General features: G+C 42.9%; 1 protein-coding gene across 3 annotated transcripts in view; it reads left to right on the top strand.

Annotated features, from left to right (window-relative positions):
- Window positions 1-15: 15 nt before the first annotated feature.
- The window catches only part of emid1 (EMI domain containing 1), a 63,514-nt gene continuing 47,345 nt past the window's right edge, over window positions 16-16,184 (top strand). Inside the window, exons 1-3 of one of the 3 annotated variants that reach the window (XM_008418647.3) lie at window positions 16-709; window positions 8,061-8,174; window positions 10,018-10,121. In XM_008418647.3, the coding sequence (XP_008416869.2) occupies window positions 543-709; window positions 8,061-8,174; window positions 10,018-10,121 (385 nt within the window). In that variant the 5' untranslated portion in view covers window positions 16-542. The remainder of the gene's footprint in view (window positions 710-8,060; window positions 8,175-10,017; window positions 10,122-16,184) is intronic. The other 2 variants (XM_008418646.3, XM_008418648.3) reach the window with 2 other exon arrangements.

Genomic DNA, 16,184 nt, shown 5'->3' on the forward strand with positions numbered 1-16,184 from the left:
AAGAGTTGATGATTCTGGAGCCACCCAGAGAGGCAGCAGTACCCATAATTCATTCTGTGCGTTAAAGTGGCGTCGCCGTGAGCGCGCATTGTCCTCCGTGCGGGGCAGGGTGGGTGAGAAAGACCCAGCAGGCTGAGCTTTTAAAACACCGCAGGAGACTATAAAGCTGCTCCATGCCCGCTGCAGGATCGGACCTCAGACAGGCGGAGGAGAAGGGAGGACAACAGTGTTCAAGGTGCAGCCGCGGATATCTGAGCTCTGCTCAAGACGCAAGCGCCGCCAGACTTCGACCCAGTCGTCTTGACTCGGGGGAGTTAAATCCGACTGCTTTACGGATGAATTAGTGTCGGACAGTTTTCTACTCATTTCCACTCAGTGATTATGCTGCCTGTCTTCCGTTGCCGCCCTGCTTCAGTTTGACACATCTGAGCTGGACCCGCCGGCCGGTCGGACTGATCTCTAACTGGACCAAGAGTTGGACTCGTTATCGAAAACTGTCCCGGTCCGTAGTTTAAATCCACACGCACACACACACAAAAAAAATGGGATCCCACCAGCTAGACGCGCTGTTCAGGAAAAGTTTGCTGTGGACGGTGCTGATCCTCTGGATGTCCATGTTCGCTAACGGGACCTGGAAGACTGGACTTTACAAGGGATATTCAGCCGGGTCGCAGAAAGCAGCCGCTCACACCTCAATCTACCAGAAAAAGTAAGAAGCGCACCGTCTTATAGTCACTATACCAGTGTTTAGCATTTTAAAATTACTTGTTTACAGACATCAAATAATTGGCATCTAATTTTGAACCTTATTGTGCGTGATTCCTTCACTGCGTGACTTGGTAGATTTACTCTCAAAACCATCCATGTACCGGTTCGTTGTGCTCCTGACAGTTGGTTTCCTTGTTCCTCAGCTGTCTCATCCTCACTGTGGCCCCATGTGTCAAACCGCTTTCTCTGTCCCTGACATGAATCGGGAGATGCAAGCCCCATCATCTGCTTTCTTTTGCTGTCAGAATTTATTTCAAGGTTCAGCTTTGTCCTCAAAATAGAAGCTTTTGTGAGGTCAGGTTCTCCAGAATGAGGGGTTATTGATTTTAATAAGGTAATGATATCATAAAATGATTGCTCGCCTCAAAGGGGTTTCGCTGACAGAGGTGTTTCTGCAACACCTCTGTGCTCAAAGGGCAGATTAGGTCTGTGTCAGAGTTCAGTACAAAGATGAGGGGAAATGCATTTTCTACAAATAAGCATTCATAGGACCTTTTCGCATTTTTGTCATATTTTGCAACCACAAACGTAAATATATTGTGTTGGGTTTTTGATGGGACATAAAGTACCACATGCTTATAGTTTCAAATTCAAAAATACTTAATTGCTACCAAAGGGGAATTAAATGTCGTAACTCGTATCAGTTGAAATTTCTTCAGAGTTATTGTGGACAGTGATGACGGTTGTCAGGAAGGATCTCCTCAGCAGATGACGGCAGAAAACATGATATTCTCAACAGACTTATAGACGGTCTGCAGCATCTTGCTGCAAACCTTGAAGGATCTTGGCTTCCTCCAGTCTGCTCTGCCTCTTCTTATAGACGGCTTCACCGTTGCGTCTCCAGTCCAGTCTGTTGTCCAGGTGAACACCGAGGCTTTTACATTCCTCACCCACTTTCACTTCTTCTCCCACGATGGAAATGGGGTTTGATCGAACCCTGTTTCTTCTTTGATCTGACCCCTGGCATCACATCTTCTCGGGCGATGCGGGTCGAGCGGTGCTGTGTGGGATATTGCTTTCTAACATAACGCAGCTTCCATTCTTTGGTCTCCACGAAGCTTCGTCCAACCACCTCGCCTCTTACGCTCCCCTTTTGCCGCTCGCATCCGGACGTTTGTTGACGTGTTTACCAAACACGAGCCGCTGGGACACCACAGCATCTGGGCTTGTTTTGGGGGGATGTCAGCGCTTGTGTACAGGAAAAAAAAAGCTGCTGCTGTTCTGAATCAGCCGCTGACCTTAGAAAGGTCAGAGAGTCTCAAGCGAAATGAAAGGAGCAGGACGTCTCTCGGTTTGGTCTGGTGTTGCTGCGTACGCACCAGTTAATGCTGTGGATGGGCTGGTTGACACAGTCGATGGTGTCAACCGGCCCATCCGGAGGCAAAAACGATTTCTCAATGTTTGTCCACGGCAGCCAGGGGATAAACGGATCTTGGGTAATTTTACGACATGTCTTTTTCAGTGATTATTACTTCAGAGCATCACTACTATGCTACTAGGGTAGATAATTTATTTCTGCAGTTTTCGACACGGTTGGAGATCTTATCATGTGCTCTGTGAGCATCTAATTACTCGCCTTGCTTATTCATTGAAATGAAGGTTACTGCAGGTTTCAACAAGACAGCCTTTGATTTTGTCTTTTCAAATAACCTTAAATACATCTACTGCTCCACTGACAGCTGACTACATTCCTGGCAGACTACTTATTGGATAAAGCCACATGTGTCAAAGTCGGGGCCAGGGGGCCAAATTTGGCCCACTATAATGTTTTATGTGGTGAAGATAACATCTGTGTGCCGAAATACTACTCTATCAATCAAGTCAAATCAGTTTTTATTTGTATAGAACCAAATTAAGTCGGTGTGAAAATACTTTCAGTATTGTTTTACTTTCTGAATGCAGGGAGAGCCATTTATTGAAATACCAACCGTTTGTTAATGGGTGGTTTTATCAATACATTCTGCATCAACCGGCCTTTTATGGGCACTCATGATCTTGATATGGCTCAAAATGAAAATAAGTGTGATGCCCCTGGATTGAACAGACTCTCAGAACCATTAAAGGGTGATATTTGTTAGCATCTTCAAGTGTTTTATCGTTCAAAGAAATAATCCCAGCCTAAAGATGTCTATCTTTAGGCTTTCCATAGAGGAAAAATAAAGTGATAATTAGAGGTTGATGGATGTACGAATGCTCTACTCATTGTCAAACTGAGGAGTTTGTGCATGCAATAAGTACATGACATGTTTGAAATTGTTAATATTGCTTGGGTTTTACTTTTGCGTGGTATTCATGCAATGTGAACTTTTTCAAACGTCAACACGGGACATCCACAAACTAAAACGTATTTTATCTGGATTTTTATGGGACGGAGCAACACAATGCAAAACTTAATTGTGAAGCTGAAAGAAAACAATACCTGGCTTTCAAAACATTTTCTTGAACTAGAACTTCAAAAGCGGACTCTTTGGTCACGACATGTGGATCACGATGTAGACTTCCGACCTAGGAGAGTTGGACTTATAAGATGAGAAGCTCCGTCATCGAGTGTTGTATTGGAGTGGAGCTGCTGCTCTACATTAAGCCGGCTGAGCTGGTTCATTCATCAGATCAGGATGCCTCCCTTTAGAGGTTCGCTGGAAACATCTCACCGATGGGAGACCCCCAGGACAGACCGAGGGAGTCTCCATCCCCTCTGGCCTGGAAACACTGTGGGATTTCCCTGAAAGAGCAACCGAGTGTTTCTAAATGGAGCGATGTCTGGGTTTCCCTCAGGGATCTATCGCCATCATTTCATCTCTGATCACCACATCCAAGTTAAAAACCCAGTAAAGAACAGCTCTCCATGGTTTGTGTCAGTCGAGCCCTTCTTTTTTTTTTTTTACACTCATTCTTAAAACACTAGAAAACGCGCAAGCAGACGGAGGGAAAGCTCAGGTGTCCAAATCAGAAAACTCAAAACAGACAAAGACAAATGACTCGTCTTTGCCTTTGCTGAAAGAGTCACTTAGCTCTGACTTTGAGGACCTGTGTGTGCTGTTTTGATGATGCTGCACACTGACCACAGTATCCTGAACTAACTTAATATTTGTTAACTCCTCCGAAAATAAAGACTGAACGTAACTAATGTCGGGTCTATTTTTTTCAGAGCGCCAGGAATGTGGAGCTCATTAATTTCACCTTGACTAGCACTCTTTATTTGTCTTTTTGTCATTTTATGTTGCACCACATTTATCTTAAGCCTCCCCCGCTGTCCCATGGGAGCAGCGCTGCTTTGTAATTGTCTTTTTTTCCATTTCTTTGCTCCCGTCGGACTTTGAGACCTTTCGGACAAAACGACCTCTCCTTTCCTTTGGCCGTTTGCTGCGTCAGTCTTTTCTCGTCCTTTCTCCCCTGAGTGTTTTCCCACTGACAGAGATCTAGAAAAATTCTCTCCTCACTGCATTAGCGTTAGTCCCTCTTCTGTCTTCTCCTGCTGTTGAGAATAGATGTCTGGATGGAAATGTTTTTCTACCAGAGAATCATCTGCGTTTCGATTTCGGTTCACATCGCAGTTGTTCCTCCCAGGTCCCCCCCTTGCACAGTTAGGAGTAAGTGTAAAGCGTGCAGCATGTCTGGGTGAAATGAGGGTACGCTCTTTAGCTCCAATGTGCCTTATAAGCTTTTTCTTTGTTTTGCATCCTGTCTGCATTTGCATACATTAGAAATAAGAGTTCATTTCCCTTTTGTTTTGTCTTCTCCGTCACTTGGCGTCTGTGGCGCTGAGGAGCAGATGGGACAAAGCTGTGATTTCTTTCTTAACTCTTGGCTGTGGCTACATGCGACGGAGACGGCGGATGATTTATTTAGCTAGGGCCTGTAGCATTCAGAGTGTGCCATGTGTGCTTTGAGACCTGATACTCACTGAGGGTCCACTTGGTGTTTTGCCAGTGAAACAGCATGGTACTGGTGGGTTTCACACTTCATAACACACGGGTGCCTCCACTAAGGGGAAGGTGTTGACTATGAACCATTTAAGAATGAAGGATTTAGTGCAGCGAGCACCTGTGCTCCTTGTTGTAGGAGTTTTCAGCATCTTGTCAGGAGAAGAGAAGATGAGTAGGGATTGTGTCAATTGCAGTGACCGCAGGTAAGGATATGGTTTTTGTAAAGGAATTATGAAAACGTTGTACTTTGTGAGCAGTGCAATATTAATTCAACTTCTCTCAGCTATAAGAGCTGAGATAATAGCCATTGTCGTCTTCACACATGTGAGGTCGGGAACGGCCTGCAGTTTGCTTATTGCTGTGGAGCTGGAATTGAAGACTCTATCAAACAACCTGCTTTACCAAACCCACTGTCCTCTGGACAAAGCGGGCAGCACTGTGAGGACAGTGTTCTTTGATTTATCCAGTGAATTTAAGGGTGGTGCAGGGGTAAAGCACACGTCACAGGTTCGAGTCCCGACCTGGTGACATTGGCCACATATCTTCCCTCTCTGTCATTACCTACGTTCCTGTCTGACCACTCTCAAATAAAAGCCACTAGAGCCAGTAAAACCTTAAAAAAAGTGCATTTTTGAGCACAATTTAGCCCAATTTGCTTTGTCTGAAACTCTAGAAGACTCAGGTGGAGGCCTTTGGTAATCACCTGGATATGTGACTACTGACCAGTTTGTGAGTCTAATCAGATGGTCAGCAACACAGGAGCACCACTGGGGACTGTACTCTAATCACTCCTTTTCACGCTGTACACTTCAGATTTTCAGCACAAGTCGGACTCCGGTCATCTACAGAAACACTCGGATGACTCTGCGGTTGTTTGATGGATCAGAGATAAACAAGAAGTTGAGTATAGCGAAACAATCATCTTATAGGGACTATAACAGGACCCCTCCCGCTCAGCTCCTCCAGACTAGCGTCAGCCTCAAATACTAAGCAATTAACTCTGCTGAGATTATTGCATAAACTACTTCTCAGTGTAATGCTCCTGCGAACACTGTAAACAACTTAATGGAGAGACGTTGTTGTGATGATGCACTAAATTCAAGAGCAGGAGTTCTTTAAAGAGACATAGACCCAATTTCAAGGAGTTAAATTGAGAAGTCGAATTTCTATAAGTTATGCTTGATATATACAATATTTTTTTTATCACAGCTGAAGGTAACATAGTTACTTGATTGTGCTATAACCTATCACTGTGTGCTAGGTTATAGCACACAGTTGATCAAAGTTGAACGTGATCAACTTTGATCACGTTCAAAGTTGATCACTTTGAACGTGATCAACATACAGTGAAATTTATAACAAACAAAACACTTCTGTTTGGCATAGAGGGACTTAACTGTGGCACTAGGGATTTTTTTATTCAAAATATGTATTACTTAATAGGATAATAAATGTAAAAAAATAAAATAAAATTATATATATATATATATATATATATATATATATATATATATATATATATATATATATCTTATTTTGTGTAAACTTGTACAACTGAAATAAAATATTAATATATTAATTAATCTTAGATTATTTTTCACACATCTTCACTCATCATGTGTTAAATAACCCTTAAGACCGCTTTAATGTTTATATACTGTAAGTCAAGCAACTGTTCAGAACTGTATCCCAAACCCCAGACTTGTTTCATTTATTGGAGCAAACTCTGTGGGAATTTCCTTTTTACCTACAGTGTACATGCAAAGAGAAGGAAAATGGGGAGACCATGAACCCTTCCCCCAGTTTCCTCCACGTAAGGAACCGCCTGTGTCGTTCCCAGGTGAAACCTCCTGTCGGCCTGGGAAACTCAGAGGTTTATCTGTTGGGTTGGGAGGAGTCGTTGTTAGGACCTCGTCTTACTGTGAATATAATTTCCTCTACCTGGGAAATGTTTTTTAAAGGCATATACAGTATTTTCTATCAGTAGTAACTGTATTGTAATGATAATTTAGGGTCTCTTTAAAGGATGGATGGATCGAGATGTGTTAAACCTAGATGTATATATGTGTAATGTGGGACGAGAATTCAGATTTAGTTTTAAACTGTTATTTTTTTAATCAAAAATGGTGTTTATATCGATTCATTTGGAAAAGTAATTCTCCTTCAAAAGTTTTATAAACGCTGCTTGAGTGGGAAGAAGACAAAATGACTTCAGAATGGATAGAAAAATGTGTATCTTCATGTCAAAAGTCAAACTCATTGAGCAGAACTAGAACATCAGTCAGCTTGTGTGTGTGTGTGTGTGTGTGTGTGTGGCCAGCAGAGCATGTGGGGGTTGTTAAAGGGAGCAGCTTCACATCCTTTGCCTTCAGCGATTTTCGTTAATGTAAACTGTCTCTGATGCATACAAACATATGGCTGAGCATATTGACAAACAGAACAGCCCGTTCGTCCTGGATGCTCCCTGGCAGCAGAACACACGGAGCTTGGTCTTTGCGCTGCGGGCTGCGCGGTCTGCTCTGTGGTTTCTGCAGCTTCCGTCTATATAGCCATCGATTGTGCAAAAACTGATCATGCTAATTGTTCCCTTATTTCTCTAGTAACTTGTTGTTCAGCAGCTTTCCCAAGTTTTTTTTTTCTCATAAATGAATGCCATGTGATTTGTGATTAGAGAGATGGGTTCAAATGTTGGCTTTAAAGCTAAATGTTTCTCGGAGTCTATCAGGAAGAGACATTTTGCTCCTCTTAAAAAGGGCTTTCAGACAGGATTTAACTAAAAACCTACTAATTCTCAGTGTTTTTATATCTTTTACACAACCAGATGTCTTTTTAAGACTGCTACATTAAAAAAAGTTTTGTTTTGGGTACCACCGATGTAATCACATGGCCTCTAAATCATCTGCATGGTTTAGTTTCTCAGTAGCAACAGTGAGTCCCAGTAATGTCTCAGAAGCCGTCTATGGGAAGGCGGTGAACTCGTGACCCGGCTGTAACCCGTGTTAAAAATCCACTCCAGAGAAACTCCACCTCCTCCGAGACCCCAGCGCAAGCGGATGTGCATTGACAGAGGACCAACGTCAGTGTAAATACAGCCCTCAATGCACTCATTGGGAAAATTGTGGCTGATTAAAACCATGTAAACACTACGAGGAAGTCTCAAAACAAAAGGGCGGGGAAGGGAGGAACAAAGCAAACCAACTGGGGCTGCATGGCTAAATTAGCTTTTGTGACAGCGTGTGATTGAAGACGTTCGTCTCTGCCAAGTTAAAGAATGCGATTTTGGTTTTTATCCACAAGTGGCGAATGCTCATTCTGCCCTTATTTCCAGTTTGTAACTCTGTTTGACTTGCCTGCTTGTTTCTGCAGGAACTGGTGTCCTCACACAGTAACCAAGACAGTGACCTGCCAGGTGCAGAACGGGACGATCCTCCAGCGGGTCTACCAGACCTGCCGCTGGCCGCAAGGATGCTCAGGAGGCAGGTGAGAGGTCGAGGGGACCTTATGGACCCCGCTCCGCAACACCATCATAAACCCTTTATCTTCATCTGTTTGAAAGCAGACACAACTCAGTAATTATTTAGTTCATGCATTTTTACAGCTACTACAGATGCACAGTGTTACATAGGGGTTGAGAGCTCAAAAAGGACAAAACGGAGCAGCTTTGTAGTACTTTGTCCAGGCTTCCTGTTATCTGCTTTACAGGGTTAGTTTGGGGTTTTGCAAATTAGGTTTTGTGAAGTATTTACTGGTAATGGTTTCCTTACTGCTGAATGCAGTGCAGTCATTTCACCATGAGCTTGAGGGAAAATTAAGGAACTAGCTAATCCGCCTTCTCAGCTCATTTGAGGGATCGACTGTCAGTCAGGATGATTTTCAAACAACTATGAGACCTGGCAAGTTCAGAAGCGTACTTTCTAAACATATCTTTATTTATCATGTAAGAAAATGAAAAGGCTACCACTGGCCTTTTAAGTAACTTTTCATAGAAACACAGATGTTGTCCTGCTTAACAACAGTTTGCTGTGAAATTGTAGGCTTTTTTATGTCTGCTAACTTTCTATCACGCTGATTTGAACTTCCTCGTTTTGAGTTAATTGGCCAAGGTGTTTTCTGTCTGACTAGATTTTAGCCATTCAGACGCTCAATAGAGCATCTTCCTGACGCAGATAATGGAGTTATAATCTTATCTTTGTTTCTGGTGACTCACCAACTTTCCACCTCACTGGATGTGTTTTAGTGAACATCTTTTCACCTTTCACTTTCACTCACATTAAAACCAACTTAATCTTTTACATTTTAATTCAGTGACATTTTGGTTGGGGGGCAGGGGGATTGAGACAGTTCATATCCTTTTGCTTCAAATGTGCTCTTAAGAAGTCTTTGTTTGAAGGACCAGATTGTGCCACCCCTCCACCCACACGATACAAAAAGAAGTGAGGAATCCGGACCCTCCCTTCAATGTGAATGTGAAAAGCGTAGGGGAAGAAATTATAGAATTACAATTCAGCCCTACTGCTATTTGTTTTGTATACAGGTTTTTATAAAAGAACAGATAATTGTAGGTCGATATAGATGTAAAAACCTGATTCAGGCAGTGCTGAGAGCAACCAGACACTTTGTAAAACATTTTAGCAGCATCCGACTGGAGTCGAGGAATAAGAATCTCACTTGTTCTCCGAGAAAAAACTACAAACTCTTGTGAGTGAAATGATGAGTTACCTTCTAAAGTCTTCAGTTTTATGAATATCTGCATTTGTAATGGGGACATTCATAACACTATCTGTACAGCGGCCCTAGTCCTCAATACACATTTTTTATAGAGATGCACTAATCACAATTTTACCCCCAGTTTTTGATTTTAAACAGATTAGGTCTGCTGATACCCGACTATGACGCTTTCCTCTTAAATTGCGCCCAACATTGCTCTGCTTCATCTTACTTAATTTTATACATCTAATAGATACCAAAAATACCCGACTTTAAATCTTCTTTACTTTGTAACAGCGTCCGCTACGAACAGTGCTGTTGTTATCATAAGTTATAGTTGAGGTGCGGTATGTTCACCGATGGGAAGAAGACCTAATTTTCACGTTTCCAACTGGCCGATCAAGCTAAAAGTCAACACACTTTTGTCAATATTTGTTTGTTGGTGCATCTATACGAGTAAAAGGTTGAGTCATTTATGATTAACCCACGGTTTATTCTTCTCACGTGAAAGACTTGTAAGTATAATTTTGACAGGTGGCCCAGATGCGCAGAAAACAAGAAAATGAGGGTAAACAGTTGATTCTAATCACACTTATTCGTTTTGTGTGTTTTCCAGCTATAAGACAGTAGTGAGACCATCTTACAAAGTGGTGTACCGCACCGTGACCTCACTCGAGTGGAAATGCTGTCCAGGATTCAGCGGCACTGCTTGTGGAGAAGGTAGGCGATGACTAAAGGAGGATTTTTTGGGGGGGGGTGGAATATGGATGTGATTAGTAAAGGACGGGAGAGAACACATGGACCTTTTTTTCTTTTACTGTTTTCATTTTCCCTTCTCTTTCTCATCTGGCTGACTCATCCGTCCCTATTCCTCTTTTTTCATTAAAGCCTCGTAGCCAGCGTACTGTATGTGCCCTCCGCTGCGCTTGTGCAAGTAATACTTTCAAACAGGAGTGATTTCCATTACGCTTATATAAGGCAGCCTCTGTCCCTTAAATGAAGTTACGAAATGAGAGGCTGCGGCTCCTCGGGGCGAGTCAAATACCTCGGTTCTGTTAATCAGCTGTAATGTCTTTATTCCAGCAGTAAATTTAGCCCGTCAAGGCTTATTCTACTCTGTGGTTTTCATTTTTTATGATCCAGCTGGAACCAACTCTTCATCTTCTTAAAGTGCCATGCTCCCAGAACTGTTTTCATTTCTCAGCTCGCACACACACACACACACGCGCACGCACACACACACACACACACACACACACACACACACACACACCCGTAGAGCATAATGACTTTCCCTGGCACTAGTCTGCAGGTCTCGGCCGTCTGGGGAGGAGGGTGGGGCATCTGTTTATGTCGTGACCCGGAGCTTGAATGGGTGTAACATAAATTGTCAGACCATGCATGACAAAGGACAATAAATGTTTACAGTGGTTAAAGTGGTCACTTTTTTTGTGGTGATGAAAACGGAGGCTGTATACTTCTTTTACGCTCGCTCTCCCAGGTGAACCCTCCCTCTGGTCTGCGGTCTGCTGCAGCGCAGCTTCAGTTTAAGAAAAACATCTCCACTTCTCCCCGCTTGCTTAAACTCGCACACGCCGAAACCACCCAAATGCACCGCCTGATTTAAACCCTCCCCACTCTCGGAAGGCAAAAAACACACATTCTCAGTCAGACAGCGCAGACTTTACTTAACAAAAGGAGAAAACACACACAGAGTGAAGCTGGGAGGAAATTATCCAATTAAGTTGTTGCTAGAGGAGATCCCCCCCCTTTCCACTCCCCCGGGTTGTCATGGCAGTGGGGTTCTACCGAGCCAGCGGGGGATGCTGGGATTAGCCACTTATCAGAGCGTCGTTCCGGGTGGCTCAGATCAGAGACGCTGCTGAGTAGCAGTGACAGCTCCCATTCACGGGGCTTTTACTCCTCTGCACTGTGGATGCCATCCAGGGCCACGGGCACTTTGTTGTGCTCCTGCCTCGTGAGCAGAACCCCGTGCCAGTGGAGAACCTGATACCCCACTGCTGTCTGTCTGGTTCTGCTACTTAAGGAGAAACAAAGGCCCGCTGCCACAGGGGCGAACCTGGAGGCCAGACCCCACTTAAAGTCTGAAACCGTAGCGTTGCCAAGTGAAAGTAAAAGGCTGCAGTTCAGTGGGTGTAAGTTTGAAATCACGTCTTCAGAAAACCAGTGCGGATGACAGTGAGCACCTCTTAAGACTTGGAGTGCATCTGATTTTCAAAAAGTCATAAGAATCTAACCTGCCTCGACGTTGACAGGTACAAATTCATCTTATGAATTAATGATTTCAATTTGGTGTATTTTTAAGATCTCAGTTTTTCTGACTGTTTTGTTTATTTATTTTTTTTACAGTACCTACCTAGGTACACCTTTTTTATTCATTACATAATCTCTGGTGTAAAACTAATGTAACGTTTAAGAAAAGGAACATTGGTGTGTGGCTGCGCTGCTGCTTTAGGACATTCTGCACCTTGTGAATGTCCAATAATTGGTTTGTGACCATAAACTCATCTGCACTAAAATTATGTAACAAGACAATGATTTAAAGCACACCAGCAAGTTTTTTTTATATCTGAAAGGTTAAAAGTAAAGTAGGGTCCTAATCAAAGTCTGGAATTAGTCTAGAATTAAAACCAATTGAGATTCTGCAGCTTGATCTTTAACAACGTTTATGATCGAAAACTCTCCCACTGTTTCCAAATTAGAACAGTTCTGCAAATAAATGGGGCCCAAAATTCATCCGCAGCTCTGTAAAAACTCACTGCCAGTTGTCACAAACGCCAGAAATCCAAGTACAATTACTTTAATGAACTGAAGCAGCTCATCAAAGTAAACTGGAAAAATAAACTGCCAACTGGAAACAGACAAAGTGACAAAAGAAAAGCAAAAGCAGGAGAAATCTGTGAAGGACCAGATGCTTCAAGGCACGGCTAAGGTAGCCGTTGTATTTCAGTCCTTTAGTGAACTTTAATATTCATTCATCCGTCGTCTATCCCCGCTTATCCCTGCAGGGCCTCAAGGGTTCATGTCCAGCAGTCATTGGGTGAGAGGTGGGTTACACCCTGGACATGTCGCCAGTCAATCCCAGACTTTATAAACAATGTGACAAGTTAAGTTGTGTCTCTGCCTTTTGAACTTTTTGTGTTTTCAGGCTAAGCTTTTCTCTGGGAGTGGCTCAATGATGGGCAGTTGCAATATATCCAGCATCAGTTCAGACTGCATGAGAATTAGATGCCAGCGTTTCAGATCGGAGTTGGACGAATACTTTTTCACTGCCCTTAAAGGTGTGAGAGGAAACTCTCACTCCCTCCGTCAGCACCCGTAACTCTGGTCTGTTACATATGACATGTCTCTGTTTCGGTTTTGGATTGTTCGTCTGCACAACCAGAGCAGGACTGTGCAGAAACAGATTCTACAGCTTTGAGACAAGAGCTTGCTTTGACTATGGCAGCAGCTTTTTGTTTTTTTTTACCCGTCATGCACAGAACGAGAGGCTCTAAAATCCAAAGATTACATCACATAATTACTGATGGACAAAAGTAACGGCGTAAAATAGCAGTCCAAGAGGCAGGCATCTTTCACATTAGACTTCTTTCTCTTTTCTCTCTCACCCCAAACTCTGAACTTGGCTGGAATTCCAGGTCACTGGTGTAATTACTGGGTCTTAATTGTTTTCTATGAGGTTTGGGAAATATTGTCTTACTTCTGGACCAGGAACACAATGCTCTTTATCTCTGATTGAGCCAAAAGGAAAAAAAAAAAAAATGGGGCTAAGTATTTGCAGATGGAAGCACTTTCATTGCATGCCAGAAACAGGGATTTAATGTATGCCTGTTTGGCTTTGGCATACCAAGAAAGTAAATGCTAGTTTTCGGTGGGGATATCTCAGCTTATGCCACATTTAACACAAATATCGAAATTGCACCTCATTTAGAGGTAATTTTGTGATGAGAATATCAAATTTAGTCCTTAGAAGCAGCATTACTACATTAGAGCTGACTTGAAATGCCTCAGGAAAGGGAAGAAGGGTGATTGCACTCTCAGCAGTCGTGTCTGTGAATTTATTAGGTTAACATTTTTGACTTTTTTTTTCTCCCATCTGCTGATTTTGATAGATTTTGAAAAGTGTGAAGATGACACTTTACAGAGGCAGCACTTAATACGTTGGTTCGGATTCTGATTTATCGACCAAAAGCACTCGAAAAAATATGGTGGCAGCTTATCGCAGGAGGAGGCGGCCGTTCGGGAAACGTATGGGGGGAATGTAGAGTTAAATTAGCACGGCTGTCAAATCTTTACAGGTTTGAGAGGAGGAACTGTGGGGGTGGTGGAGGGTGGGGGGTACCCCATCTACTCATATCTCGCCGCCGAGCGGAGGCTGCGGTTTTTGGGTCACAATTACGGCATGACCGCGAGGCAGAGGCACGCCGTCAGTAATAAGCTGGAGAAATGTAATCTGTGTTTTCACAGCTCAGAGCAGCTTATCTCAGGCCTGCACGCTAAAACCCCGCGCTTCAAACATCAGTCAGCTGCAGCTTGCTGTTTGCAAAGGAAGAGTGGTGGTGCGTGGAGGCCGGCGTACAGTATGCGTTTGCCAGAGTCAGCGTGTGGGTGGGAGAGCGAGGCGTCGAGGATTTATATACAGTGAGGGATGCAGCTGTTCTGTGTGATTAGTTGCTTTAGTGGCTGCAGGTTTTAGTAGCTGTGAGTGGAGGAACTCCACCCTGAGGTCTGAGGAGATGACCTCAGCTCTAACCGCTGCTAGACCACATGGATCTGCACCGTCAGAGTAACAACGCAGAACTTCAGCACCTCTACGTCCAGCTCTGCTGCTTCCAGTCACATTCCCAGACGTCCTGTGTGTTTGGATTAGCAGGTGTTCCGTAGTCTAGGTTGTTCTTTCTTGATCCGGTTGATTCTGATGTGAGGTGTTGTTGCACGCTCAGGCTTTCTCTCACATGTTTGAGAAGAAAATATTCAGCATGCAGCTCCCATGCAGAGTTATTTAAATGGACGACCAGCGCAAACTGGAAACAGTCAAAGTTGAGACAAACCAGGCCGAGAGATGAGATTACACTGAAAGGTGTCCAGCACAGTCACCCTGTGCTGGCTAGCCCGGAGGAACATTACCTCCATTAAGCAACACACATAAGTGCCAGCTAGTCATGAAAATAAAAAAATGTACATAATTTTTCTTCTTCTCTTGTTTCTTCTCTGTTTTATTTTGTCATTAGAAAGTAGTTACTGTAAAAGATTCAGATATGTGAAGGCGGGAACTTTATCCTGTAGATATGTTCTGTTCTCTGGGACCTACAGTGGAAAAATACCACAAAGCATTAATCAAACATTAAGATTTTATGTGACAGAACAACACAGAGTTGTGGCTTAGTGGGAACCAAGATGAAAAATTATACATTTTCTTCCCTTCTTATCTGAAACGTGAGGGTGCATTTGTATGCAGAGTTGTGTTCAGGGGGTTTTGCGACACACAAAATGTTTTTCATGAATATGTGAAAGTAAATTTTTGCCCTCAGTTAAAATACAAACAAAACACATTACGATTTGTGGTATTTGACAAAAGTGTGTTGAGGTTTACTTTTACTTCATACTTATTGGGGATAGATATTTAAACTGACACAATGTTACTGTGAAAATGGCTTTATTTTTCTCCAATAACACACAAAGTTGCTTTTTTCAGGTGTAACATTGATGCAGCCCAACTACAATTTTCTCTCCATTTTGTTCATTTAAGGAGATGAGAACAAAATGTTGAGATCATCTTTCAGGAAAATTATGAAAACATATTTTCCTTTCCTTTTGTTATTTAGATTTTTTTATTTTTTTTTACCTTATTGCTGAGCCTCTCCCATTAACTTCTAATCCAAAATAAAAGCCTGTAAATCTAAGGAAGTACAGCTGCACAGTCCTTTCACCAGACCTTCGTTAAAGTTTCATGCACCCTTAGCCTCGATTCTGAGTTAAAGTTTATGTATCTGGGCTCCGGGCTGGAAATGTCTCTTCTGCTTACTGATTTATTTACGATTTTGCAAGACTTCCAGTGAGAGAACACAGAAAACTGCTTTTCCTGCAGTCGGAGGGAAACGAGGCACGCACTCAGCGCTGCATGAAACTTTGAAGGATGGACACAGGAGTAAAAATGCAGGCTTTTCCTCTCGCCGCTTGATGCCTGAGTGGACCGATGCGCCGCCTGACAGATTGGCCCATCATGAGCAATAAGAGGAAAGATGTTATCTCCTTTTTTTTTGTCCTGCTGATGATCAGCCTAAGTGGCCCAGAGACAAATTTTGTAGTTATAAAGAAAAACCTTTAAAAAAATTTTTTTTTTTTTGCTTTTTAAATCCTCTCCATGAGTGAAGGTGTGGAACCTCCTTCATTAAAACTGCATTGACTCCATCTGCTCCCTTCTTTCATCTCATGACCATTTCTAACCATGCATAAATACACCGTAGTTTTGCAGGATGTAGGTGCCACATATTATCACAGCACCACTGTTCTTAGTTCGACTGTGAGACGGTGATGAACCATATTTGAATGTCGTTCTTGGGACAACGGCAGCATTGATGCGGCAGGTAGACTCCCTGCAGCTGATGAGCTCAAAGGACCTAATCTGAAAGCTGGAAATCCCTCCGACAACCGTGAATGTTTTAAATCACAACATGAGGTACATACTGGCTCCAGCTGCTGGATTATAAATCAAGCTACTGTGGAAAAGTTTCCTCCTTTGTCCAGTGCATTTTTTCTTTC

The sequence above is a fragment of the Poecilia reticulata genome, chromosome 9, assembly GCF_904066995.2.
Source record: "Poecilia reticulata chromosome 9, P_reticulata-male-v2, whole genome shotgun sequence".
NCBI lineage: Eukaryota > Metazoa > Chordata > Actinopteri > Cyprinodontiformes > Poeciliidae > Poecilia > Poecilia reticulata.